General features: G+C 39.7%; 1 protein-coding gene across 1 annotated transcript in view; it reads right to left on the bottom strand.

The window, feature by feature from the left end:
• Positions 1-4,011: 4,011 nt before the first annotated feature.
• tbkbp1 (TBK1 binding protein 1) overlaps positions 4,012-26,160 on the bottom strand; it is a 79,864-nt gene continuing 57,715 nt past the window's right edge. The window contains exons 6-10 of the mRNA XM_086304304.1: positions 25,487-25,683; positions 23,824-23,885; positions 18,900-19,015; positions 13,343-14,130; positions 4,012-9,839 (exon numbers count right to left, since the gene is read on the bottom strand). Coding sequence (XP_086160430.1) covers positions 9,711-9,839; positions 13,343-14,130; positions 18,900-19,015; positions 23,824-23,885; positions 25,487-25,683 — 1,292 coding nt within the window. The 3' untranslated portion in view covers positions 4,012-9,710. The remainder of the gene's footprint in view (positions 9,840-13,342; positions 14,131-18,899; positions 19,016-23,823; positions 23,886-25,486; positions 25,684-26,160) is intronic.

Below are 26,160 nucleotides of genomic sequence, written 5' to 3'. Positions count from 1 at the left end.
AAAGCTGAGGGCACCAAGTCAGTTTAATATACTTTGAACTATAAATCACACAAAGATACCGTACTAGAGTACAAGAATAATAACAGAAAGAGGAAAATGAGCGTAAAGCCCACTTTAAGGTTAAAACTGTTACCAAAAACAGTACACTACATACTATAAATCATGAAACAGCTACGAAACAGCTGTGTAGAACCAATTGGCTCATACAGCAATACATTTTCTCTCTTATCAGTTCTTCTCCTTCACCCTTCCTGTAAACACCTACTTTTCTGTTTTTACAGTCACCTTCATGTACTTTCTTGCTGATTGATTTTTTCAGTTCTTAGCCAAAACCAAAACTGTGATTTTATGTGCCTCGTGAATACTTCCTGTTAACAAGGAAACAGTGACTCCTGCACTGCTGAACAGACTGTGTCAATCAAAATGCTCTTTGAGGATCAGAGAGTTACAAACCAGAACCCAGCGCTGCAATATAGGTCAGTTTTGGGGCCCACCCTTCCTGTGTATTATATATATATATATATAAAAGGTCAGATGCAAAATAAATAACCACATAAAATAATAATAATTAAAAGAAGTTGAGACTGCTTGTGGAAAGTAAACTGTCTATGGTTGATTAAAGACATTTGGACAGTGGGGACTACTTTTGCATCAGATAGTGTGGATATATTTGTAACATGACAGCTGTTTCAAAGATATTCTGGATTATAGACAAACTCAAAAAAAGTAAAAGTAAAAAAACAAACCAAATAAGGACATTTTAGAACTATGAAGACATGTTCATGTGGACATTGTTGCTAAAAGATTTTCTTCTTGACACTTGTGGATAATTTTGCATTTTAAATCAAGAGTATATTTAATTTAGACATGATCTGATTAAAATTAAAATCCAGAAAGTGTAACCATAAAGTTAACAGAAGATGGGACAAAACTCACAAACTACCTTCTTGCGTTTTGATAAATCTTTCCTAGCAGTGTCTCTGTGTCTCTAATCATCCACTGCTCTTCAAGACAGTAAACTGAGTTTGTTCCTGCTTTTCTTTTCAGCTCATGTAAAGACAAGCTGTGACTGTTTCCCCATGCTTTGGTGGAAAATGAGGTAGGATAAAGCTCTGTGGTTTGTGTGGTTTGTGTGGCCATCTAGTGGACTTGTAACACACTTCCCATATGGATACAAATGCACTGGATTTTCCTTGCTTGGAAAGTTACTGTCAACTCACTTTCAATGAGTCGAAGCTCTTAATGTGAAATGAAAAGTTTTCACTTTCTGTGCAAAACCCCAAATGCTGAAATTCACACAATACACAGTGTTTGAACATGAACACAGATGTGTAGCATAGCTGGTCTGGCTGAACCCACTGTGGATTTACTGTAAAAGTACAATGTTTACAAGAATTTGGCCTCTTTGGGCTTGTACCAAATATGCAAAAATAGTAGGTGAGGGAAATTGGAAACCTCAGTGACTGTCAGCGTTTTCGACTCCCACACAACTCGAGCGCTTTCTAATGCAAGTGTTAAAAACTACCCAGCAGCTGAAAACAAATGCCCGGTGTTCAGAGTGCCTTCAGGTTTGTTGTGTGATGTAGGAAAACCCGTGCACCTGTTATACTGCATCATTATGTCAACATCTTCTGGTGTGTTGCTGCTATTAAAAAGTATGCAAAAGCCCGCTGTGCAGACACAAAACTTTTGTGTTTTATGTTTTCCAGACCTGATATTTTTAGCACTTCTCTTGATTGTACGGTTTAGAATCCATATGATTGCATTTAAAGGTGACCTATCATTCTTTTCCTGAGTCTAAAGGTGAGGCTGCAGAGTTGTACTTGGTTTCAGACACTTTTTCTTCTTTTGAATCTGTGTGATGTCAGAGAGAATGGATACCCCTAACACCATCATCATAATTTAGCTGACCACAGAAGTCCACCCACGTACTACCACCCGGAGCTTACACAGGGAAGCCGGTTAAAAGAAGATTTTCAGACAGTGGATTGACCGAAGGGCTTCACCAACGTCCAGTATAAGATACAATTATTTTGAACTGTGAGTCATACAAAGCTACACTAGCAGAGCCCCAGAAAAAAAAAAGCAGGAAATGAGCACATGAGATAAATTTAAACCAGGTTTATTTTTCAGTCCAGAAAATGTCACCTCTGACATCAAAGGCGCTGGATACCTAAGCTGCCAGTATGAGATCATCGCAAGCTATCAAACTACCAACAAAGCCTTCATTTATTGCTACTGAATCATTTTCTTTTTCATATAACCCTGTTAGGAAGATGGGGTCAAAGTGCAATTTGAGTTTCAGGTCTAACCCTGCTCACAGGTCCAGCAGCTTCAGCACAGTTAACCTCTTTACCTAAAGCCAAATTCAGCAAAGTATTGAAAAAGAAAAGGCTTCTAAGAATCATGTGTCTCTCTCTATAATGCGTATATGTATAGATCTATGAGAGGCATGCGTGCATGTCGGTGTGTATTTAAACTATCTTGAGGTGTGCTCTTGTTTGAGAGCGTCTAAGTACAAAGAGAAGTTGTTGTGTTTTTTATCAGTGAACAGAAAGCGCAGCTTTTCATCGCTTATTGACAAAGTTCGTGTGGTTTTTCTCTGTTACTTCTCTCTGCAGGCCTACTGCATATATAGATTCTCATAAGTTTAACAGAGTTTGTGGTTTTGTGGCCCGGATGGGTGGGTGCATTTTTCTTTTTCCTGAGGTAGTCTAAGCATTGAGGTTAGCGGCGCAGAGCAAAAGACGTAGGAAACAAACTTGGTAAGAGAGCTGGCGGCTGAAGGAAGGAGGCTATGATTTAAAGTAAACAAAACGACCTCCAGTGTTTTCATATCTTAAAAGCGTCGACGTTTTCTGCGTCAGAAGCGCTTCCAGTAAACAGATTGATCTGTTTTAAAGTAATGACGCCTGACGTGCAGATAAACTCTTGAAAAGTCGCTGCTACTGATTTTCTGGGTTAATAAAAACGTATTCATGGTTTCCTTAACAAAATTCTGTTCTGGCATTTGTGAAAAACTGACATCAGTTATCAGTAAATAGCTCTCAGCCTCCCTCCCGTAACATTAAACCCGTAACATAAAAATATTTGCCTAAATATTTATAAAGGCTGTAGTTACATGACTGGACATGTATATTTTGTGATGTTTTCTAACACATCAGTTGCTTCAACTTCATCCTCTTTTAAAACATATAATTAAGAACGATTAGATGTATCTCAGTGACTCATAGCAAACACAATTTATCAGCTGTCATCACATTAAGAGACAGAACTGTTTGAGGTCTCTGTCAGTGTATTTCTTTTTAAGTTGATCCTCTGCAGCGTGTCGTACCCACAACATCAGAGAGGTCTTACACGGTGATGAAGGTGCGATGTATTTTCGCAATGATCTCGGCTCACTCTGTAGCAAAAACAGCTTCTCTGCTGACTGAAACTAACAGCATAATTTCTGCTCTCAAGGACTCGTCAAGCACAACAACAGCACAGCTTGTGTTTGTGTTTATGCACCTTTTGCATGTTTCAAGGATATAAAATCATTACAGCGTGCATCACGGGCACAACATGCACCAAGAGGTGAACGCGGTCTTTCATGCTCAGTAGGTTTGCGTTATTCTAAAACAAATATTCATGCTTCCTTTTACATACTTGTTGGAAATCTGTGTTCTATTGCAAGAAATTAAAGCTTTAAATACTAATTTCTATTCTAGTTTAGCTGCATTCTTATGTAAAGCCATAATTTACACTTTTGTGTCTACATTTTAACTGCTTTTTACACAGAAAACAGTTATTTTATCATAGTTTTAAATTCCAGAGCAGTATTTGCACCTCTGAAGGTTTTTCTGTATCGCAGAAAAACATGCAGTTTATCTTCACAACACCTGTAGCTCCAATGTGCAACTGGAGCTCTAAAATTAATACTGGTCAACGAAAACAGGATGTGAAATGGAGCTGAGGAAATGACATCACGGTGCGAGCATAAAGAAGCACGATCACACTTCATTTCAGTGCAAGTTTCAGTTTATTTAGTGGAATATTTACAAACAGAGAGATTGAGATGGAGAAAGAAAAGCGGTCTCTTTGTGTGGCTCTGTGGTTGTTTTCTTTGTGTTCATTAAACTTGTTGAATGCCAGCAGTGTTGCTCCACCACACATTACTTAAACACATAAATATTAGTTCTCATTAGTGTTGCGGAGAGTTCATTAGTGCCGAGGTCTCCATGTGCAATGAAGGTTTCGCATTTAGACAGCCTGACTCACATAGTTACTCATGGGCAAGTGGAGCTACACGAGAACAGAAAACTGACTTGATTTCAGCTGCAGCTCTTTGCTGGACCTAGCTATGTGTCTCCTGAGTAAATCTGAAAGAAATTTAGACTGAAATTTCATGACAAAGAAATCTATTTAATCTTTAATGCTGGCAAAGCTGATCTTTTTGTCTGTCTTTGTTAGTCTCCTGAGTAAACCAAAGGAGCCAGTTTGCTGTTAAAACACGAGAAATAAGAAGAAAGCGCTATGATTTTAGCTTTTGACGTTGACTTTTTAAACCATGGCAGCTGGTGGAAACAAAAACCAGAAATTAAACATTTAAAACCCTGAACCAGCGATCCTAAACTTCACTCGGTGGGCCTCGGGGCGGCTCGTACACGCGCGAATGTGTTGTTGTGTGAACATCCGTGTGCATCGCATTGTGAACTCATGCAGGGTGTGATCATTCTGCACCGCTGCTGCTGGCCAAAACGTTTGTGGTTGAGCACAAGACAGCATGAACCACAGTGCAGCATCTTCCCATACATGACATGAACTACCTGCCAAGCAAACCCTCAGTTTTTGAAACGACAGGAAATTATTTTCTTTGGTTCTGAGCCAACATAGGTCCTCAGTCGTAAGAAAAAGTACACATCTTAGTGATTTAATCATGTTTTAACTAAAAGGGGACATATTATGCTATTTTGGACTCTACTGGAGTAACATTGCATGATTGACCCTTCATTAAAATTCACTTTATACTGGACTTCTATCTGAAACGATGCCATTACATCCTGTCCTGCACACTTTAAAGCAGCTTTCTGTTGATTGGCTGCCCCTCAAAAACTAAAGGTGCCTTGCTGAAATGCCTGAGCTTTCGGCTCGAAGGGATTTCTTGTACCTACACAGACCTCATTATTTGAAACTTTGGTCACGTTTAAAGATGAACATCCACTATCCCATAAAAAAAAGGATAAGCATAATAGGTCCCCTTTACATTAAAGTTTATCATGTACTACTGTACTGGTTTGCAGTTTTCTACTGCTGCACAAATACTTTATGATGCAACGTCGCATCATCTTCCTCCACAAAGACAAACAGCTGTGCATGTTTTGATTCTCGTGTCGTTGCTGAATTATCAGTCAAGTCGGGAAAAAAGTTTCTGTAAGGACCGAAACTTTAAGACAAACACAGGTTTTTCTCTGAAAGCTGCAACCGTGTTTTTGGATATCACTTGAATATAGAAAGTACCGCTACTTAGTGAGTAAAAGTAAGTAGTGAGTAAAGTTGTAGGGTAGTACTGGCATGTAACTCACATATAATTCATATTTAGTGTGGTGTTGATTAGGATTATGTGTATATACTGATTTACAGACACTCCAATTTGAAGTTGTTGAGTAATAGAGTACATGTTTCATTAGTATTACACACTTGCAAAAATTCTGTCTATACACAGCTTTAAATATTGTACACAGAGTGATATAGTTACAAACTGTACAGACAGTATATAGAATACTCTGGAGCCATGAAAGCCCTCTTCGATTTAATGGTCAAGAACTGCTCTGAAGTTACTGTAAACCTCAGGATGCAGTTTTAAAGGACAATTCTGGTTTATTTTAATTCAGTTCTTTTTTAGCATCAATAAGTTTGTAATCACCTCCCGGTTCTTAAGAATCAGACTGGGCAGGAAACACAAGCTGTCATCAATTTTATGCAAGAATTAAGGAAATCTGCTACATGCACTCATTTTGAACTTCTCTGAACCTGACCATTTTCTTGTGAAATTCTTAATAGTTTTTAGGTTTTCCCCCAGGAAATTGGTTAGCAGAGGTGTTAAATAGAGCTCTCTTCTCCCCCCCACCTTGCTCCTATTTTAAAAAGAAAAGAAAGAAAATGAATCATCCATGGAATGCATTTGAACTACAAGATGACAATGACCTCGTCGCTGAAAGACCCCTGTTAACACCTCATGCAAACGACACAACAACACAGAGCATTTAAAGTAAATCAGACAGGTTTTTTTTACATTCAGTTTTAGATCAAGAAAATTCAAAAGTAACAAAGTTACAGAACCACAGCTTGTAACACACTCACGTCAAATGGAAGGTAAGGTTAAAGTGTAACAGATTCCTGTTTACGACAAGCTTTTAGACAATCAAGATGAGCTCAGACGACAGCTTGTGTTGCCGCTCGTTGGAGATTCCAGATGTGTACTATATGCATGCTTTCTTTATTTAAATACATTTTGAAAAAGGTGTGATAATGCTGAGTGACTGTTATCATAATGACTTTCTAACCTTGCTCTGCTCTCTTGCAATGCCAATAATAATAATAATCAATAAATAAAAATCTTCAGCACTACATTTAAAACACTTAAGCATTTTAAGTCTGTAGCAGTGGATGGTGACTTTTTCTGAGTTATAATTTCCACTTTAAAACAGCAAAAAAAAGCATCATGAGTCACCCGATGCAAAAGTAAGGTGTGCTGGTAGATGTGTTTGAGTCTCATCTGGTGCAGTTTTTAAGGTTTGCTGGCTTGTTGGTGAGGCTTAGGCACCAGATCCACTTCATTTGGATTTGAAAGATGTGATTGTTTTGGATCAAATTTCTAATTTTACAGTGCTGAAGACGTTTATCAGCACAGTGACCGGCAGATTAGAGTCACTAACTAAAACATTTACATCCCCAGATCGATTAGCGAGTGTATGCAGGACGTTGCTTGCTGTTGTCAGTGGAAGTCGATCACAAAGAGGGTTTTTCAACAAAAACCTCCCTGTGATTGCTTTGGTCACTAATATACTGCTGTGGTCACTGGAGGATGCCAACTTCTCTAACTAACCACTTAGCAGTAACGAAACTTGAAAAAGTGCGACACAAAACAGAAACGGAGAACGTTTGCCTTCAAAGTAAAAGCTGTACTTTACCACTGAAACCGACACGTTTCAAATGACGCAAATTTTACTTTGAAGGCAAACAGCCTGATTCTCTGTTTTGCATTGCAGTTTTCAGTTCTGCTACCAATTACCAAGTAGTTGGCAAAGCTTTACAGACAAGTCTGTGTCTTCCATCCAAAGTAGACGAAGACGGCAATCTCCTGCACTCCAAGACAATCACGAGGAGGCTTTTGGTGTAGCGCCTTATATACCGTTTTGCAACCAATTTCACCGAGTGACTACCAGCAAGTACCTTTGATTTAACCTCTTCAGTTAGAATATGAACTTTGCAGAACTCAGCAGTGCAAACACATCTGTTAAAATTTAAACCTGGTGGTATGCTAATAAGTTAACTAGCTTGCTAATGCCTAAGAACTTTACTTTTGAGTCCTTCGCTAACGTTTTAAAAATAAATTTCAGTAATCAATTGAAGTCAGCTTATTGCATGCAACATTTAAAAAATGCCAGTGTTCAAATTATTGAGAAAACTGAGAGAGCTTGATTGATTAGTAAGATTTTTTGAATTTTCAGCAGTGAAGCAGATGATTGCAGGGTCATCAGAACCAATAATAAATGTTAAAACCTGATAAATTAAGAGGCAGGTGGTAATAAACCAGAGTCATCCTTTAAACTGGTACTTCTTTGATCCATTTGGAAAACTCTTTCCTCTAAACATTCACAGGAAACTCAAAGCATCCAGAGTTTGCAGTGATTCAGTGATTTGCTCAAGAGTGCGTCACATTATGGTACACGTCCATCATCATCCTGCGGTCACAGTCACTGCCCTGTGTGCTCTAATCTGCTGCGTTCCTCTCTTCAGTAACTTCAAACCGGTTGAGATGCATGGTTGGCTTTGTAGGGACATCCCCAAACGTTAGAAACTGCACATGTAACTGAACGCCTCGGATTAGCTGACATCAGTGTAACTGTGTTTTTTTGTTTTTGTTTTCACTTTTTGTGTTCAAAAAGTTCAGGTCCCACAAAGAGATCTTGAGTTCCCTTGTGGTAAAAATTAAACACATGTATCAAAAGAAGAGTCTCGTCTTTGCTTAAACCCTGGAGAGATAACTTTGCTGATTGGCGATGGTGTTTTTGATGTCAGATCTCTGAGACAGTAAAAATAGTACACTAAAAAGCCTGCCACTTTTTCTTCAAAGCAGGTCAGATGTCTTGATCTCATGCAACCAGCTGTGTGTTTTAGTTTTTTGTTGGGCGGTCTGGGCAGTCGTGACATCAATCTTTTACAAAGGTCAGATCTCGAGGAAGACTGAGAAGAATCCCAGTTGATATTCTTTGTACAGAAAGTATCCCATTCGGTGGGATTTTGAGCTTTGAGTCTGCTGTATGTAGCAGCATGTAAGCACATGGGAAAGATTCTTTTTCACCAGCATGAGACATGTGGTGCGTTGACATTTGCAAAAATATAACTTCATATTTTTTGCCTTACAGATAGACAATATAAATAGTAAATTACATATTGAAAATATATATAGGGACTGAAAACTGATACATTGTATAGACTATGCTAACTGAAAGGGCTAATATACGATTTGAACAGGCTGCAAGCATAAAAGGTATATACTGACTAAAATTTCCCTCCTCTTAAAGTACCTTCATCGGTGCCCCGCCCTGCAGGGCAATATCAAAACACAAAATTTGGAGCTTTCTGGCTCACTCAGACATCCTTTCTGATTCATGTTCTCCAGTTTGTCAGTTTTTTTCTCAGCAGATGAAATGAAAGACTGGAATGTTTTATACTTTCTTAACTGCCATACTTCCTTGTTTCAGAGAAGTGAAACTGGCATTTCCTTCCTTCGGTGTCAGAAACTTAAAACGACTTTCCCCGCATGCTTTCGTATGGCCCTCTGATCATCTCATTAGACCAGCTTCTACCAGGGCATTGTCCTTGGCACTTACTGCACAGGGTCCTCTGTAAAATAAACTGCAGTGCGCGTCTGTGTGTATATGTGTGTGTCTGTGCGAGATAGAAAATTTCCAAGCAGGAATATTTAAAGCTAAGTGGTGAGAATAGTTGCACCATAGCTCCCTGAACTTTTACTGCTGGACAAACATTTTGGCATGCAGAGCCCCTGAACCTGCCAGTGTGCCTCTCACAATTTACTTTGCTAAATCAAATCCACACTTTAGCGGAAAAAGAAAAAAGAATAATAATAATAATTTAAAAAAAGACAACACAATACCCTAAATTGCCTGAACACTGCACAACAAGACTTTTAAACAAATAGCAGCAACCAGAGCCAGTGATTATACAGGCAGATCTGTCTTAAGGGCAATCAGTAAGGGACTCTGCATGTAGACTTATTTTTAAATTCCTCCAAAATAAAATAAACCTCTGCGCCACTTTGCATCTCTACCTATAGCGTCACACATACAGCAGCTAACTGGTTCACACCCTAAATGGATGGCTTGTTTGTGTACATTTGACTTCCTCTCTAGCCAGGTCTGCTAATCTCTTACATAATCTATAAGAAGAGAGCGCAGATGTGCGCGGGCTGGTTGCCATGACAATCATATCTTGCTATTCTCCAGGTGGGAGTCGATGTGCTTGATGAGGGCATCGTCAGGGTAACCGACCGGGAATATCAGCTGGCAGAGAGGGCAGCTCCTCATGTCACTCTCTTCGGTCTCCATCCAGAGCTGCAAAACACACACACACACACACACACACACACACACACACACACACACACACACACACACACACACACACACACACAGGTATGGACATGTAGTCACTATCAGGTCAAATCACATGCAGTCCTCAGCGTACTCACTTCACAGGATAGTATTAGTAAGTCTGTGGGAGGCAGATTCACAGTTTCATCATTGCAGGGTAAGCGATCAATTCAGGCTTACGCAAAATGTTTTTAAAAAGAGACAAACTTGTAGTAAACCCAGGTGGATTTAATATATTAGAAAAAATAGTTCACAATTGTGAGAAATATGTGTATTTGCTTTCTTAATAAGGGCGACTTAACATCAGTACCAGCTTCAATTTTCTTTTTTTGTTGATTTTGTTGCTTAAGTACATCGTGATCCTCATGATTTAACGCTAAAGAGGACCTGCTATGAGTTTTTTCTCTGATGCACTCATACGAAAAAGAAAGTACTGAAGTACGCCCTCTTTCAGTACTAAGGTTTTGCATATTACCACATAATAAAGAATTCACTGGGGACCAAAATTCCTCCACAATGATGTGAGAAACTGAAAAAGTCATACACAGACCGATTGCTTGACGTTAAAGCTGCTGTATGACTTGCTAACGATCAATTAAATACCTGTATTTGATTACTTGATTAGCCTCTTAATTCTATGTAATATGGAAACAGTAAGCGTGTACTTAGTTTTCAACATACTACTTTTGTATGTAGAAATAAATAATGACACAGTTGCTCATCTGAGGCTGTAGTACCTGGGACTGTATATATACACTGCTACAGCAGTGAATACTGATATTATATTTCAAATAATGAGGCCAGCAGATTTACAATTAATCCTAATACGCCTAAAGCTCAGACTTTAGTCTGCTCTCAGTGCTATTATTGGCTGATTATGATTTTGAAGAGAAGGGATATCCTTAGCTCAGGCTGCGAGCACAATAGTTCCACCTACCTGCTGTGCAAGCTTGCCTGAAAGGGCAGGGGGAAGGCAGTTACAACAGCTTGTTTCAGGAAGTGGATGAACTGAGTGACTACACCAAAGCTGGTATGAGATTTTTTGTAAAATTGTGAGTCATGCTACACTAGTAGAGTCCAAGAATTAAAAATATTAGCATAAGAGCTCCCCTTTATATTTAGAGCTTTCAGATCATATGTGGTGTGTTTCTAAGCCCATTCTCTCTCTGCTTGTCAAAAGTACCCAGTGAACCCACTGCAATCCAGTGATGAGCCACAGTTTAGGTGAGCTACGTTAAAAGGAGCTTCTGTAGCCAACATCCCATAAACTGTCGAGAAGATGGATGTCGAAAAACAGGCAAATACTTGCAAATGTGGAAGTGTAGTCCTTTTTATGTCCAGCAGGGGGTGACTCCTGTGATATTTTTTTTTCAAATAAGAAGTGTGATTTCATAGAAGTCTATGAAAAACAACCTATAAGTTATGGTCTCCGTTGCTGGTTTCAAGTGCTGTTTAGTCAGATCCACAGTTTACTCATGATGACTTAGAACTGGATTTCATAAAACAATGAGTGACGTTACACTGGTTACATCTATACTTTAGATAGAGCGTACTCTTTGTCCTTTACCCTCAAAAAGGAAGTAGTTTCATCTTCACACCTAGCCAACACTGACTCATGTGACATAGTTTGAGGTAATTTTTTATATTTTTGTCCCACTGAAAATGCAATAATACAAACGTGGAACTGTAAACACTCTGTAGTCGGGGGGGAAATCAGTGGATTCCCTTTAAAGGTTAAGGAACGTGCATCATCATGGTTAAAGAAAACCAAGATTGTCAGTAGGAAATCGGAAAAGAACTGCGGCTTCATGTGTAAAAGTCTGACTTTTCACTGACTCATCTATTCTCTTCAGCCTTCTCCATCTGAGGACTTTGTGGCTTTATAAACACCACAAATACGCCTCGGTATAGTCAGTTTATCTTAAAATGTGGACAGAGGGGGAAATAAGCAGACTTGTGCTATCATAAATTAAATACAGTCACCAACACGTCTAATTGAATGTCAATTAACCAAAATGTAGGGTGTCTTTCTTCTCTAACACAAATGTGACATAACTGTTGTTAGGACTTGTTCTGCCAACAACACATGAACACAGTTTGTTTTGGTCTGTTTTGGTGAATAATCTTTCTAACCTGGAAAATATTAGAGGAAATTGTTTCATTTATTCAGTGGCTGTTGCTCAAGGGTAGAGCGGGACATCCACTAAGTGGAAGGTTGGTGGTTCAATCCCTTGCTGCTCCAGTCTGCATGCCAAAATATCCTCTGGCAAGGTACTGAACCTGGAGTTGCTGTTACAGTGTAACAAAGTGCTTTGAGAGTGCAAGTAGAATAAACAGCAGACCAGCTCAGTTACTAATTATCAGGACAACAATAAAAAAATAATCTGGTACTAAAATTATTTAAATAATAATTTCAGAAGAACATCAGTATGTGACATTACTCCATGTTATTATTCATTCAAGAAAAACTATGTAAGAAGTATATGACAAACCAAGTATAACCTGAAACCTTATTATTTTATGCATGACTTCATATTTTCAGAGGGCTTTCCCCCACTTTTATAAAGAACAATGATTCAGTTAACTGAGTCTTTTGAGTATTTATTTATGCACAGCTCTGTTAAGGTCTTGCAGGTCTTAAGTTCATGTTAAGGTCATTCTGTGTGTTAAGGTCCACAGCATTTCAATTCAGTTAATTTTGGCTCGACCACTGCAACACTATTTTTTTCTTTTTCACCCATTCCTTTGTTGGTTTGCTGCTGTGATTGTTCTTTTGCATGATCCAATTTTAGCTAAACTTCAGCTGTTGAACAATTGGCCTTTTATCTAGAGTACTCAAGCATGGAGAGGACATGACTGCAGGTTGCCCAGGTCAAGTCTAAATCATCATGCCTCCACTTCCTTTAGATAAATAATGACATGGTGTAATATAGCATGTGTTACTGTTCATCCAAGTTTACCTGGTAAGGATTAGATGACTTTTTATTATATCCTAATATGGATTTGTGCATTTTTTTTTTTCTGTGTAGGTTAAATAATTAAAATATGTACATTTTCATATCTGAAGGATTGTTTTTAGGCATGTGGTTTAACTTCACACATGCCTGGGTAAGCTGTTTCCCCCTTTTTGCTAAGTTTGTCTAAGCACATCTTAACTCCATCTCTGTATTAAATGCAAAGTCATAAGATTGGTATCAAACTTCTAGTCTCTCACAAGAAAGCTGAGAAATGTATTTCTCAATATTTTTTAAAATGTTCATTTAAAGGAACTATGGCACGGACTTTAAGATGATTAAGCATGAGCAAGCTACCCTTAGTGGAAATTTTAAAAATGGGTCTGCGACAACTGCAGCACTGATAAAATTGACACCGAGTGCTAGTTAATGTTTTTAAAGTAACGCAAACATGCATCAGGTTGAATGTTTATGGTTTACATATATGTAATAAACTTTATTTAAACTCACATTGATTGAAGGCCAGGACTGAGCATGCTCTGCTGACATGTACCCTGGCTGCGGGTGACAGGTGAGGGTGTTAGACCTCTGAGGGACGGGAAAGGCTGAGCAGGACGCTGGGCCCCTCATGACACCGCTGGGCACTGCAGCAGAGAGCACGCCCAGTGTCCTCGGAGGGCTGATGGGATGCGGACAGGTCCACTCTTCCTCATCCTCTGAGGATTGTGGTGGTTGAGGGGCTGGTGTGGAAGGAGGAGGGGGCTCAAAGTGAAGGTGGGCCACCTCTGACAGTGGAAATGGCATCTCTCTGGAGTGGCGCATGGAGCTCTCGTCATGGCCTCCGTCTCCCCCTCCGCCACCTTGATGGGGAGATGGGGACCCTCTGTGCTGCAGTCTACTGTGGGGAGAACCTATGTGTTGGGACTGCTGTTTTGCGTAGCTCTCAACGTAGGGCCGAGGTTTCGGCAGGGTGGAAACTGGGTCCAGAGAGAAGCGGGGCGGGCACTGGTAAGCTGAGGGATCGGCAACCTCTGAGTAACTACGACGACCCTGAAAGCTGGCTCGTAGGTGCTGGCTGGGTGGTCGGCAGGAGTAAGAGGCTGGTCCATCGTTCACGTCCAGCAGGGGTGAGCGGCGGTGCATGTCCGGGGAGAGGCGCTGCAGCACCGGAGAGCGTCGCTGCTGAATAGGAGAGTGGTGCGGCGGAGGCGGGACTGGAGAATGGCGCTGTGGAATGGGCGAGTGGCGCTGCGATACTGGAGAGTGGCGCTGGTGGTGTATGGGAGAGTGAAGCTGAACTGAGGAAACAAAAAGGAAAAAAACCCAATCAAGATTTGCATGCATCTTAGCAACATGCTATAATTCATTACACACTATGGACAAGAGTTAAAACATACTTCAGCAACATTCTTTTAAGGCCTGTTCAACCGGTGCACAAAGAAAGAGATGAATAGTGTTTTATCTCATGAAGCTCCAAAACTGTTCACACAGAAGGCATGATGGGAAACACATTAGCTCTACTTATGCTGTTACTTATACAGGACAAAACACAAATCAATACACAGAGCTCAGTTGTACTTTGCAGTACACACTATATATTTATTTACTGGACGTTCAACCAGTGCTTCTTGCAAGTCTGCTGTCAGATTACTTCATGTCTGGCATGTAGGAATAAACACTCAAACAGTTTTCATGTTTTGTTTTTCATACAGCACTGTGCAAAAGTCTTAAACCACCTCTACTTTCTTTTTATTTTGCTTCCAAGGAGCCAGACCATGTTGTCCGGGCTTTCTGAAAGTTTGGAAATTGGCTGCTTTCTGCACTCACTGTTAGTCCAGTCCTTTCTCTGTCCATTTTCAGAGGAATGTTTTCTTTCTTTATTTTGGTTTAATGTTTTAGCTCTGATCTATGAATCGGTTAAGCATATAAAAGGCACCAAACTCACAGCACGAACCATTGTTGTGTCTACATGTGACAAACAACTTAGAATCAATTTGTAATTTTTTTAATCTTTAGGCACTTTGTTACTTCTAACAAAGTAAAAATCTCCAAAAAGGCCAAAGGTAACACAGTTTGACAGACATAAAATTCTAATTTTGCACCAGCAAGGTGATTCTCAAAGAGATATTAACTACAAGCCAGGCATATCCTGGCATGGTGTGTCGTGTGTCCTTAAAAAAAAATTACCTGAAGCAGATTAAAAGCATCTGAAAACAGAGATCACGGAATAGGTACTATAGTGAGCATCTACAGCCAGCTGTAAACCACAGTTTTATGGCTGCATTTCAGTCAGTGGTGTTGGAGATGTTTTCACATTTGATTATGTAATGAAATTATGAATGCAGAAAGGTATTTTGATCCAACATGCATTAAGTATGGCAATCCCAAACACACTAAAGCATACCTAAATAGAAAAACATACAATGAAACACTATCAGTCATTGATTGATCTCCCCAGACTTCGACATTATTAAAGCACCCTGACAAAGGATGAAACAAAAAGTAGCCAACATCCAAAAAACCATCTTTGGGATTCCTTTGAGAAGCCTGGAGAACTATTCCTGAAGAATACTTCAAGAAATATTAAGAAACCAATAGTTCATGCTGTGTTGAGGAATAAAGTTAGTCAAACCAAAAATTGCTCTAAAGTGTACAAATTCAGCTTTTGCCTTCTGTTCTATATTCCCATGTATGTTTGCACGTGTCAGTAAATCGCTTTATCCATGTCCCATTTTCCGAGTAAAGCCCAAAGAAATGAGGGGTGACTCAAGCCTTTCACAGAGCTGTATTTCATACTTAGATCTGCTTTTGGATTTATTAAACAGATTGCTGGTTGGTAAAAGAACTACATTGCGCAAAAGGTGATTTTGACTGGTTATTTGTGTCTGTGTCGACCTCGAGGATCTTTGCCATCTGACCTCGCTACGACTTTTAAACCCCAAAACAGACACACATCCACAACAAGTCAGTGAGGTGACAATCCAAAAAATATTTTAGTAGTGTTGAATCTGTCTGCAAGCTAACATTCAGACCATGTGCGAACAGTAGTTTGCTAGCATTTTTGCTAGCGAACAGTGGTAGCCCTGTTTTTGTTTAAAAACATGAAAATAACTGTTTCTTTTTGGACACCGGGTACACATTGTTGTGCAAGACCTGAAGTGGCGTGCATAGAACCCTGACCCAAACCTCATGTAACACCTTTAAAACGAACAACAGCTGTGAGACAACACGTATCACTCACTGGTGTGTGTTTCTTGTGGCTCTTGTGAATACAATAACCAACACAAGTCTTCAGGTGTCAATGCACATTTAGCCTTGCGCAATAATAGAGTACACACTTACAACAGCTTTTGTTCCCAAACAGTCACTTATATGATTCTGTTCCACTATTTTTTCGGCCCAATGTGAAGAAAAGGAAACTGATTCGCCACTTTAATTATACATAAAGATAACATTTTCATTACAGCTCATTATTTGGCAATGATACCATTATTTTATTAGATGACATTTCTGTAAGGCTCTAATCCTTTCTTCAGATGATATGACATGATAGTCACTTAATAGAGATGCACATTATGTTCCCCTATATATTCATAAAAAAAGATTTATTTGCACAAGTACAGTTGTAGTATTTCCTGTAATTACAAGATATGCTGATGAGTCAGTCAGCCCTGTAGTCACCACTTCAGCTCCACTTCCCATTTCAAAGAGGAAACATCATTTATGGCTGATTGGTTGAGGTGTAAAAAGGGAGGGGGCGTTTGTGCTCTCAGGCGCTCTTTGAATGAGAAAAACACAGTCAAATGGGACTACTTTCCTTAACTCATACAACACCCAGGAGAAATTTAATGGCTCCTCACAAATTCCCACCTCCCTGAATATTTTAACAATTCATGAAAAATATTTGTTTGCGTTACAGATATCCAGGAGGAAATCATATCCCTCGCACAATCCTGCAACTAATGAAACAGAAGTGGCATATAAGACGCTTTTTCCAGCTTTGCGAGAGTTGCCCCGGGTTTAAGGAGAACTCAGATGAAGCTTGGGGTTTTCTGTGTTTTCCCCGCTGCTAGCTATGTAAAAATGTGCACATATTCATTGAGGCTTTTTTTTTAAACATTATTTTCCAGTTTGTAGCATTTACAAACTGTCAGTCTGTGTGGTATTTTTTGGTTTGTGGTAGGTAGTAGATGCACAGTTGCGAGACATTAGCTATGTGTGTGAATATGCGCACAGGAAGAGAAAGGTGTTGCCAGCGTTTAGCACTTTTAGGTTTTACTCCACAACGTGTCTGTGTGAGTTCCTATCTTTACTTGTTTTAATGAGAAAACAGCTGCAACAAATCACAACCAGTAGTTATTTTCTGGCACATGAATGGAACGAGCAAAAATGTCCACGTGATGTGTTTAAATAGATTTTAGCTAGGTGTTTCAATGTTTAAGAGCTCTGATTATATAAAACTTTTATATCAATTATTTGTGCTTTTACGCGCACCTACACCGAAGGACATTTATTCCAATGAAATAGCTAAAAACTTTACTTTAGGATTTAAACGTAAATACTACTTTATCATCCATCTCATTGTAGTTTCATGTCAGTAAATGTACTTTTTTATATTTACTGTCTGCTTCCTGGATCATTTATAAACATGTCATTTCTACGTAACTTTTTGCTGACGGAAAACTTACATGACAGCTCTTCTAAAAAATTTTCTACATGAACCGACTACCATAGTGGTAAACTGCAAACTGTACTTTGACTTTGATGCATCAGTGATAACAATAGCACCCTTAAACACTCACAGGGGAAATACTTTTGAAACGACTGCTTCAAATCGAGAAGGCTAGCGCCATACAAGAGCACTCTGCACACTGTTTTTCAAGCACTAAGTACTTTTTTTATTACCACAGTGTGAACAGACTTAGAAAGAAAGCTAAAATGTGAGACCTCTAACAGCTATAGTGTGTGAAGGCCTTTGTACAGATTTCCTATAAGAATTCAAATGAAGTGCTGAAGTGCATTACTATTGCCAAATATGGCTATGCTTAGCTTATAAATGAATGCAGAGTCCGAATAAAGACAAAAACTGTATTTTCTGGTTACAGTGTTACAAAGGAAGCTATTGATAGCCGGCAAGCTGCTAGGTTGGGTAGCTTGTGTGACTGCACGACTTGTACCGAGAACCCCGCGTGTTCTTTAAATGTGCTAGGTGGCCTCGCCTTTGATTTGGCTTTTAAGATAAAAGCCTTAGGCAGAAACTCTGCAGGAATGCTGTACTTCTGCAGTTGTGTAAAATTGGTTATAAGCAACTGACATTACAAAAGTAGACTGAGACCATTTACTTCAGATTTAAAAAAAAATATTTGTAATTACTAGAAATAAAATAAAATAGTTATTACTGTTCCTGTTTATTTAAATATTATCTAAATTATAAGCATAATAAGATTATATTTATCATATTAAACATCAAGTCATTCTTGTTTCTGGAACGATGTAAATTAAGCTAATTTTGTCATCCACAAAAAAGCAAAAAAACAGCTGTTAAAATCCTTGCACTAGTTATAAAGCAACAGCTACAAAAACAAAATAATTATATTAATTATGTGAGAAATTAATAAAATTGTGATCTATAATCTGTCTCTGTTCTTTTGGTAGTAAAATAAAAGCTAAACTAAAGATAATTAATCAATATGCGCTTCTAAAGATTTGCTCTTGTTAACCTAAAATGTGACTTAGCTTCAGTGTTTAAAAAAGGATAAAACACACCTATGGACACAAGAAGACAACTGACTGTAGTGCAATAAAAAACATAAAGCCGACTTCAACAATATATTGATATTAGCGTGACTCAAACATGTTGAATCGTTTTAATGTGGAATTCCATTTAAATGTCAAGGTGACAAGAAGCGCGCACATTTCTGTACACGCACATTTCTGTACACGCACATTTCTGCACACGCACATCCGTTACAGATAAGGCCGTGCAGCGTAACAGCCAGTTATCTCAGCTGAAGAGCTTCATGTGCTGCTGTGCTGTGGGTTTTGCTTTTTTACTGTCGATGCTAACCTGGACTAGCCTGCTCCTGCGTGGCTTTCCTCAGGATCTCCGTCTGCTTGGAGCTCAGCGCACGGAGGCGTCCCAGCTCCTCCGTTAACTCTGTGTACGCCAGAGCCAAATTCACCCTGAAGGAGAAAGCGAGGCAATGTGTCATTATCGTCATCGTTTTTAATCATAGAGGATCACAATGTTAACAGAAGGTGTTACAACTCCGCACGATTGCACACACATAGTAATTTCTGTCAAATCTCTGTCGAATATACACCACTGATCTTAATTACTTTGAACCATTTTTTAAATGAATGCATGCAACTTCAATACAAACGCATCTCCTCTTTAAACTCAATGAATCCTGCAGCTCTGACATGGACCTGCAAATTAGGAATTGACAGGCTTCTAGGCCTGAATTCTTAGATCTCATGTCATGGTGTATAATTGAAGTGCATAAAATCACACCATTTCAAGATGTGTCATGGCTCTGAGAGGCCATACGGACTACAGCATCTCTATTTCAAGAAGCGTAAACAAGGCTGTGTGTCTTTTAGCCCTAGCAACAAGATGACTTTGTCTTTTTTGTTAGTATAAAAACTGATCTGAACCCTGCAATATCAATTCATGTGAGGCCATTTAGTATTAAGCAAGTGGATATGAAAAATAATCACTTTACAGACTGTAAGCATTTATCTGACAGTTTAGATGCCATGATATAAGGAGTTTTGTTCAACAAGAATGTAGCAGATTTAGTAGTTAGTCACTACCAATAGCCCCAGATCTGATAAGACTGTTTATCTCACCAATTTTTATAAACTCTACAGTCTTGATCTGAAATTGACTCATTTCTTCATGTTTATTGCAAGACAGAAACCTTAATCTAACGTGAAATCCGCCAAGATAATCTATTTAATCTACTAATTTGAGTAATTTCTTATATGAAGACTTGCATTTAGAGGAAATTGCCATTATCACTAGTTCCACAAAAGGATACGTGAATTTGCATCTTTTAAAATGTCGCAGCGGGGCACATTTATCAGTCTTTGCTTTGTTCTCAAAACTTGAAAACAATAAAAATAAAAAATTCAAACATCTCGTGATTGCAAATATGAACAGTCAGTTAGACAGGAAAGCGTGAAGAAAGATGCTTGCTGTGCTCGGGCACCAAATTGTTGCCAGGCTCAGATCTGATAAAGCACTGCAAATTTAGCCCCTTGATGAGAATCTGACTCAGTTCATTCCTCCATAGAGATCGTGGCAGATAAAAAGTTGCAAACGACACATCTGTATGTACTGGGGATTTCTATTGCATGAATAGGAACAGAGTTGAACTTCAACTGCAGCACCAACACAAAAAAAGAAGCAAAGAACGAACATGCATGCGTCCTACACAGCTAATAAAACACACTGTCAAATTAAAAATATGTTCTCTGGCACTCCCGCGCACTAATTTAATTGAGCCCTCCCACTTGCATGCGTAATCCTGCTACATGGGAATGTATTAGAGAAACATATGTTTGTGCTGATATCATCCTCTGAACTGCTATATCTGTATTCTATTAAAGATATCTGCAAAAAAAGTGTACGCACAAACATGCTTTCCATGCCAACAGAGGACTGCATCCTGGCATATTTTTAACACCTGGCACAAAATAAGTAAGGACAGGGAACTCGGTTCAGTTAAGCTCACAAAAAAATAAAAATAAAAAAGAAGTCATAACTTCCACTGGGTAGCTGGCTTTGTGTTGGAGGCCCACCTAGTTTTCCAAAGCTGTGACTCATACAGAGTGGTGGTATCAAACCCCTTCAGCCCCCTCCATGTTACAAATAACGTCTTCTTTGTGGTACGAGTTGGTGGAACCCGATACTAATGCTGAGCTGAATCAAGGTCAAAGTTCACCCTTATCCTAATTGTGGCTTTGGATAAATAACGGCCACAAACACGCAGATACATTCAGTGCATCCGTAGGAAAATAACAAACATTTACGCTACTTACTGGCATGGTGGGTGGAGCGTGACGTACAATATCAATATTGCCAAAGGGCTGATAAAGTGTATTCGCTTCCTCTCCTCGGTACTCTCAGGTGGCTCTTGGCTCTCAGGCGCTTTATTTCTAAATGCAGATGTATATAGTGAAATTCTCTCTTTAGATTGGCATACCCCTTCCTTTTCACACTTGTGTTATCGCACGTTTCAATTTTGTGCGTTTTGAAAATCTTTGTCTTACGGTTTTGGTGAGAATGCAACACCTCTAAGTCACGCGGCCATGTGTGAACACCTGCACTTGAGTGCAAGGGTGCACGAAGCATTTAATCACTAATAAACTGCGTCGTTTTTTCTGTGAAACCAGGACCTGTGCGTGCTTTTGTGTCTTACTGCACATGTTTGCCAGCATACGTCTCTCCTTTTGGCTCGCACCTATATTTATTTCTCTCTCCACTTTGCATGCAAGTAAATGTGTGCATACTGTAACATGTACACTACAGTACGTAGGAGGGGTGTGATAATGCTGATACAGCATTGATAAAAGACTCGTGCAAGTGAATAGATCAGGAACAGAGGTATGTACATTGTATATGTTTGTGTGGGAGACGAGTGTGGGCTGATTTTCACATCTGATCTTGGATTAGACATTTTCGAGAAAAAAGACATCACCGCACGCGCCCGTGGACGCCGACCCTCTCTGTTTGGTAGAAAACGTGTTTTTCAAACCTGCTGCTACTGTTCAACCACTCACAGAATGGACCTGGCGTGAGGCGGAAGGTAACACGCAGATACCTGGTAGTCCACGTGATGTGGCGGTAAACTTCTTGTCACTGTGTGCGGCCAAGTTTCGGGGAAAGATAAACAAATAAATAAAGATATTTATTGCGCTTAGAAGAAATGGGGAAACTAGAATTCGGACCTCGCCTAAGGGGTGGGTGTTTAACAGACACTGAATTGTGGTGGGGGCTTTTTACACTCTGCAGTCCAAACACACACACACACACACACACACACACACACACACACACACACACACACACACACACGTACTTCTGCATTATGTTTCAAGCACTTTCAGCTAAACAAAGAGAGGTGTCAAACAGTTCTCACGCCAAGCTGCAGCGATGCTAACAATACAGTTTGCACCAGCAAACACTTGTGTTTCATGCGTCTAATTTTTCATTAAGAAATTAATAAACAGATACTGTACTAGCTGTACAAGCTGTACTAAAAAATATAAATATCCAGTTTGAATTCATTGCAGAATTTGGTTAATATTGTTTTTTTACTTGTTTGAATTTCCAACAAGAAACGGGAATTCCGCTTGAATTTAAAATCATTATGCTGTGATTTATTGGAAACAGCTCTCACGTTTTCAAAGCTGAAGATGAATTAGTCATTCTCTCTGTGTACATTAGCATAGTATAGTATAGCATAATGTGTACGTGTGTATGTGATGTGTAGGGGGGGGGGTTACTGCCAGGTGCCTGCCAGCGTCTCTGCAGTGTGGCTTGTGGTTGGTGAGGCAAGCTGCTTCACGTATTATCAGTCATGAGTGAGGCAAACGAAAGTCCACAAATGCGATCATGAAAATTTTGACTTGGAAAAGATCAGAAAGGTGAGAAGTGGTTAAAAAAAAAGCGAAACATGACAAAAACAGATACATCTTGTAACTAACGGATGGCAAAATTAACTCGGCTGCACTGCCGGAAGGTGATTTCATAACTTTTCTTGCATTTAAAGGTGCTAATTAATTTATGGAATCGTTCACTGGTTACAACAACTACAAAAATATCAGGGAAGCTAATTAAACTCAAACACATGCTGCTCTCTAGATTATAAGAAGGCCAAAGATGCTGTGTTAATATCCTCCGCAGCACATACAAAATTCTATTCAGTTCTATTCTAAAATTCTTCTATCAATCTGTGCAGTTTACACTAAATGAGCCCAATTACAAGAAAAAGCACAAGGAAACCAAGTAGCGGCATATCAGTGGGAGTAGGTGATATTGTTGAGTAAAACCAAAAGGTGACCAAGGTTTGGAAAAAGCAGTAGGCTTCTACCACACACTTGTTAAAAGCTAAAAACTAAGACTGTCTTTGCTGGCAAACTATTTACTTTCAGTTTGAACCCCATCGAAACACTTCTGGGGTTTCGCTGTGTGGGAGTCAATTGCCCAACATGATGTGGTTTTTTTTGTCATTCTTTCTCGTTCTTTTTTTCTTCCTTACCTCCTCTATCTTGTAAACATGCAATGCCTGGGACAATCTGTGGGGGGGTTATTAAAAAAAAGAAAAAAAAAAGCTACTTTGTTGCCCCCTCAGTTGCAAACATATTTCTCTCATTGGTTGTACACAGGCAGGGCCATGAATACTCCCAGCTGCATTTATCACGATGGCTTATGTGAGGAAAAATAAAATAAAAATAAAAGAACAAATGCAAAGATAAAACTGGGTCTCTATTAAATAAACAGGAGGAAATGGACTGAAAGGAGTCTTAACGCTGTGCTTACACTGCCCCCTGCTGCTCAGGCTAATTTCATTCCAAACCTCCTTGATTAAATGTTAAACACACAAACAGTGGAGTTAAAGTTTCATGCACACACAGCGGAAAATACATAACATGCAGTGTTCGTGTCCAAACGTGAATACCCTTGTATTAATGCTGTGCTGGAGAGCTCGTCTACTGCCTAACGAGGCCCCCGGAGGTCGGCCTGAGCGCATCACGGCGGGAGAGTAAAAATACAGATGAGCAGCAGCTCCTGGTGAAAGCATTCTCCTAATCCTCGCATCAGTCTTCTTATATTCACTGTTGCCTCCTCTGAGTTTCTTAACCAGTATCCTTCCTTCCTCATATGACTAAGTTTCCTCCTTTCCATCCATCTCTCCTCAGATTTACTTCATCAGCTTTAGTCCCCCCCCCTCCCCTCCCAGAGATCTGCCGTGGTCACTTACTGCTCATCTCCCACCTTCTTTATCCACTCCACATCACACTGCTTGCACGGAGAAGTCATTTCCTGCCGAAGTAGAGCATGAAATTAGATTAGCATGCAGGTGCTGGTAGAATATTGGGGGAAAAAATCTGACAGCAAGAGTCTATTTGAAGCCTGTTTGACACTAACACAGCTAAGAGAATGTGTACCCATAAAAACAAAAGGCTTGTGCCATTATTATTTATTTATTCAAGCACTACATGTGGTGGTTTTCTTGGCTTATATTGCATGTAAGATATGGACACCGCTGCCATGCCATTAGTTTGCAAAGTTCCTTTCTTCTTAAGCATCAAACTGAGCGTTATCGACCTCTGGACACTAATGGGGACCATCATTTACAAAATACATATCAGCTACTGAGCCCACAAACTCCTCAAGAAATTGTTTAGCAGGGGGTTGAATCAAGGGATTATGGGTAGCTTTTCCATAGATGTCTTTGTATACAAATAGATTTCTCATTTAAAATCAGAGGAGTCGCCCCCTGTGGGCCATTAGAGAGATTGCAGTTTTAAGACACTTCTGACTAGGCTTCACTTTTCAGACTCTGAATCTAAGTCCATTTTTATATACAGTGTGTGGTTTATGTGTGGTACCCTTTACAGCTTCCGTATGTGGAGGATGCCACCTTTTTAGCCATGCTGTTCCATCACAGATATGACGCAGACAGAAAGTTGACTTTCTTTACTCTTTGATAGAAGAATAGCATTCTGTGATGCGGTCTTGGCTGACACCAATAACAACTGAGGGAATTATCTGACTTCTAAGCTTCTAAATGCTTTACTGTGTTCACCAGCTTTCTGTGACTTGGCCCGATTGCTCTCTGGTCCGGTGGTGAAGCCAGACAGTTGTTACAGCTTTGATTAGGATGAGAGATTATGTACATTGGCATAGCACAGACGCTGATGTCCTTTGGATTTCATTTGTGGCCAACTGCATGCTTAATTTTTGTCTGGATTGTGCAGACACAGCTGACATGTACAAGCACACCGTGAGGCAGTAGTTATACAGGTTATTCTCTCACAATTGTTTTTAAAGGTCATGAGAGAATTTTAATGGGTGGTTGCACTGATATGTCAGCCATGGAGCAACTACTTAGTGAAGAGACGGTTCGCTAAAATGACTTCAGCTAGAAAATAGTATTTACCTGTTGTACCTAAGTAGACTCCTAATGTCTAGCAACCCAAACCCCCTTGACTCCACCCCTGGTTGCCACTAAACAGCGAGATCTTTACAGGGATCTCTAAATATGAGGCAAACTGCAGATATGGTTTATTTTTATGTATATAAATCATGCACATTGCATTTAATACACTGCGATATATAAATATCAATTATGGACACTCTAATTAGCTGTAGATATGCATTATTTAAAGACAAAATCGTGGCATTAAATGATAAAAAAAATGACTGTGTTTAAAGGTCATGGGGGATTTTGATGAATTATTCAGCAGGAATCTCCTCTAATGGACGGAGAATAGAGTTTTCATTTCTCTTAATGCTTATCACAAATCTCCAAGGACATTTCAGGGGATGCATGACCAGAATGTATTTTTGTTTGCTGCTTCTCTGACAGTGCACAAGCCTCCTAATGCTTCCCTAGCAGATTAAAACAAGCCAACACTGACCCTCTGGCTATTCTGCAGCTGTCTCATCTCGTCCTTTAGTCTTTCGCACTCTGCCTTCAGCTCCTCCTCCCGCTGACACGCCCCCTGGGCTTCGTGCCGCGCCCCTTCTAGCTCGGCCTCCAGGCGCTGCAGCTTAAGGTCGGACAGGGCGTCAAGGCTACGGGAGCTCTGAAGGGTCAACGCCGGGCAGTCAAGCACTGGGAGAAAGGAGAAGAGGTAAAAGCGCTAAAAAACACAGTGCTTTGAGTGGTTTTCGCCTGACTAATGCAGCGTGCTGCTGTCCATGGCTGCTGTACAATCGATGAGTATGAAAGAGCAAAAGAGATGACTTCTTCCAAGGGCAGCATCGTTCAGTTTGTACCTGGGTGATGTGATCTGTGTGGGCATGCTAGTGATTCAGCGCCGCTCACACAGACTCAGTCCTTGAGCCAGAAGACAGTAACAGTACAGCAGTATCATCTTTTATCCCTGCTCCTCCTGCCTCCTCAACAGAGCGCTCGTATGTGCAGTAACAGGTTTTCCTCATTCATATGCAGCTATTAATCATCACTTCCTCACGTATAAATTAAGGGAAAAAAAACCCATTGTTTACACCGTTTTTTCCAAATATTCGTTAAGGTAATTTGAAGCCTATGCAAAGTAGTACCTCCTCCTCATGAAGGTATACTATCAGC

This window comes from Aulonocara sp. 'chitande type north' Nkhata Bay, linkage group LG8, assembly GCF_057382095.1.
Source record: "Aulonocara sp. 'chitande type north' Nkhata Bay isolate Kocher_YH1m ecotype deep benthic linkage group LG8, A_spYH_male_GT1.1, whole genome shotgun sequence".
In the NCBI taxonomy this organism is placed as follows: domain Eukaryota; kingdom Metazoa; phylum Chordata; class Actinopteri; order Cichliformes; family Cichlidae; genus Aulonocara; species Aulonocara sp. 'chitande type north' Nkhata Bay.
The sequence above is the reverse complement of the archived record's forward strand: the minus strand, read 5'-3'. Positions and strand labels throughout refer to the sequence as shown.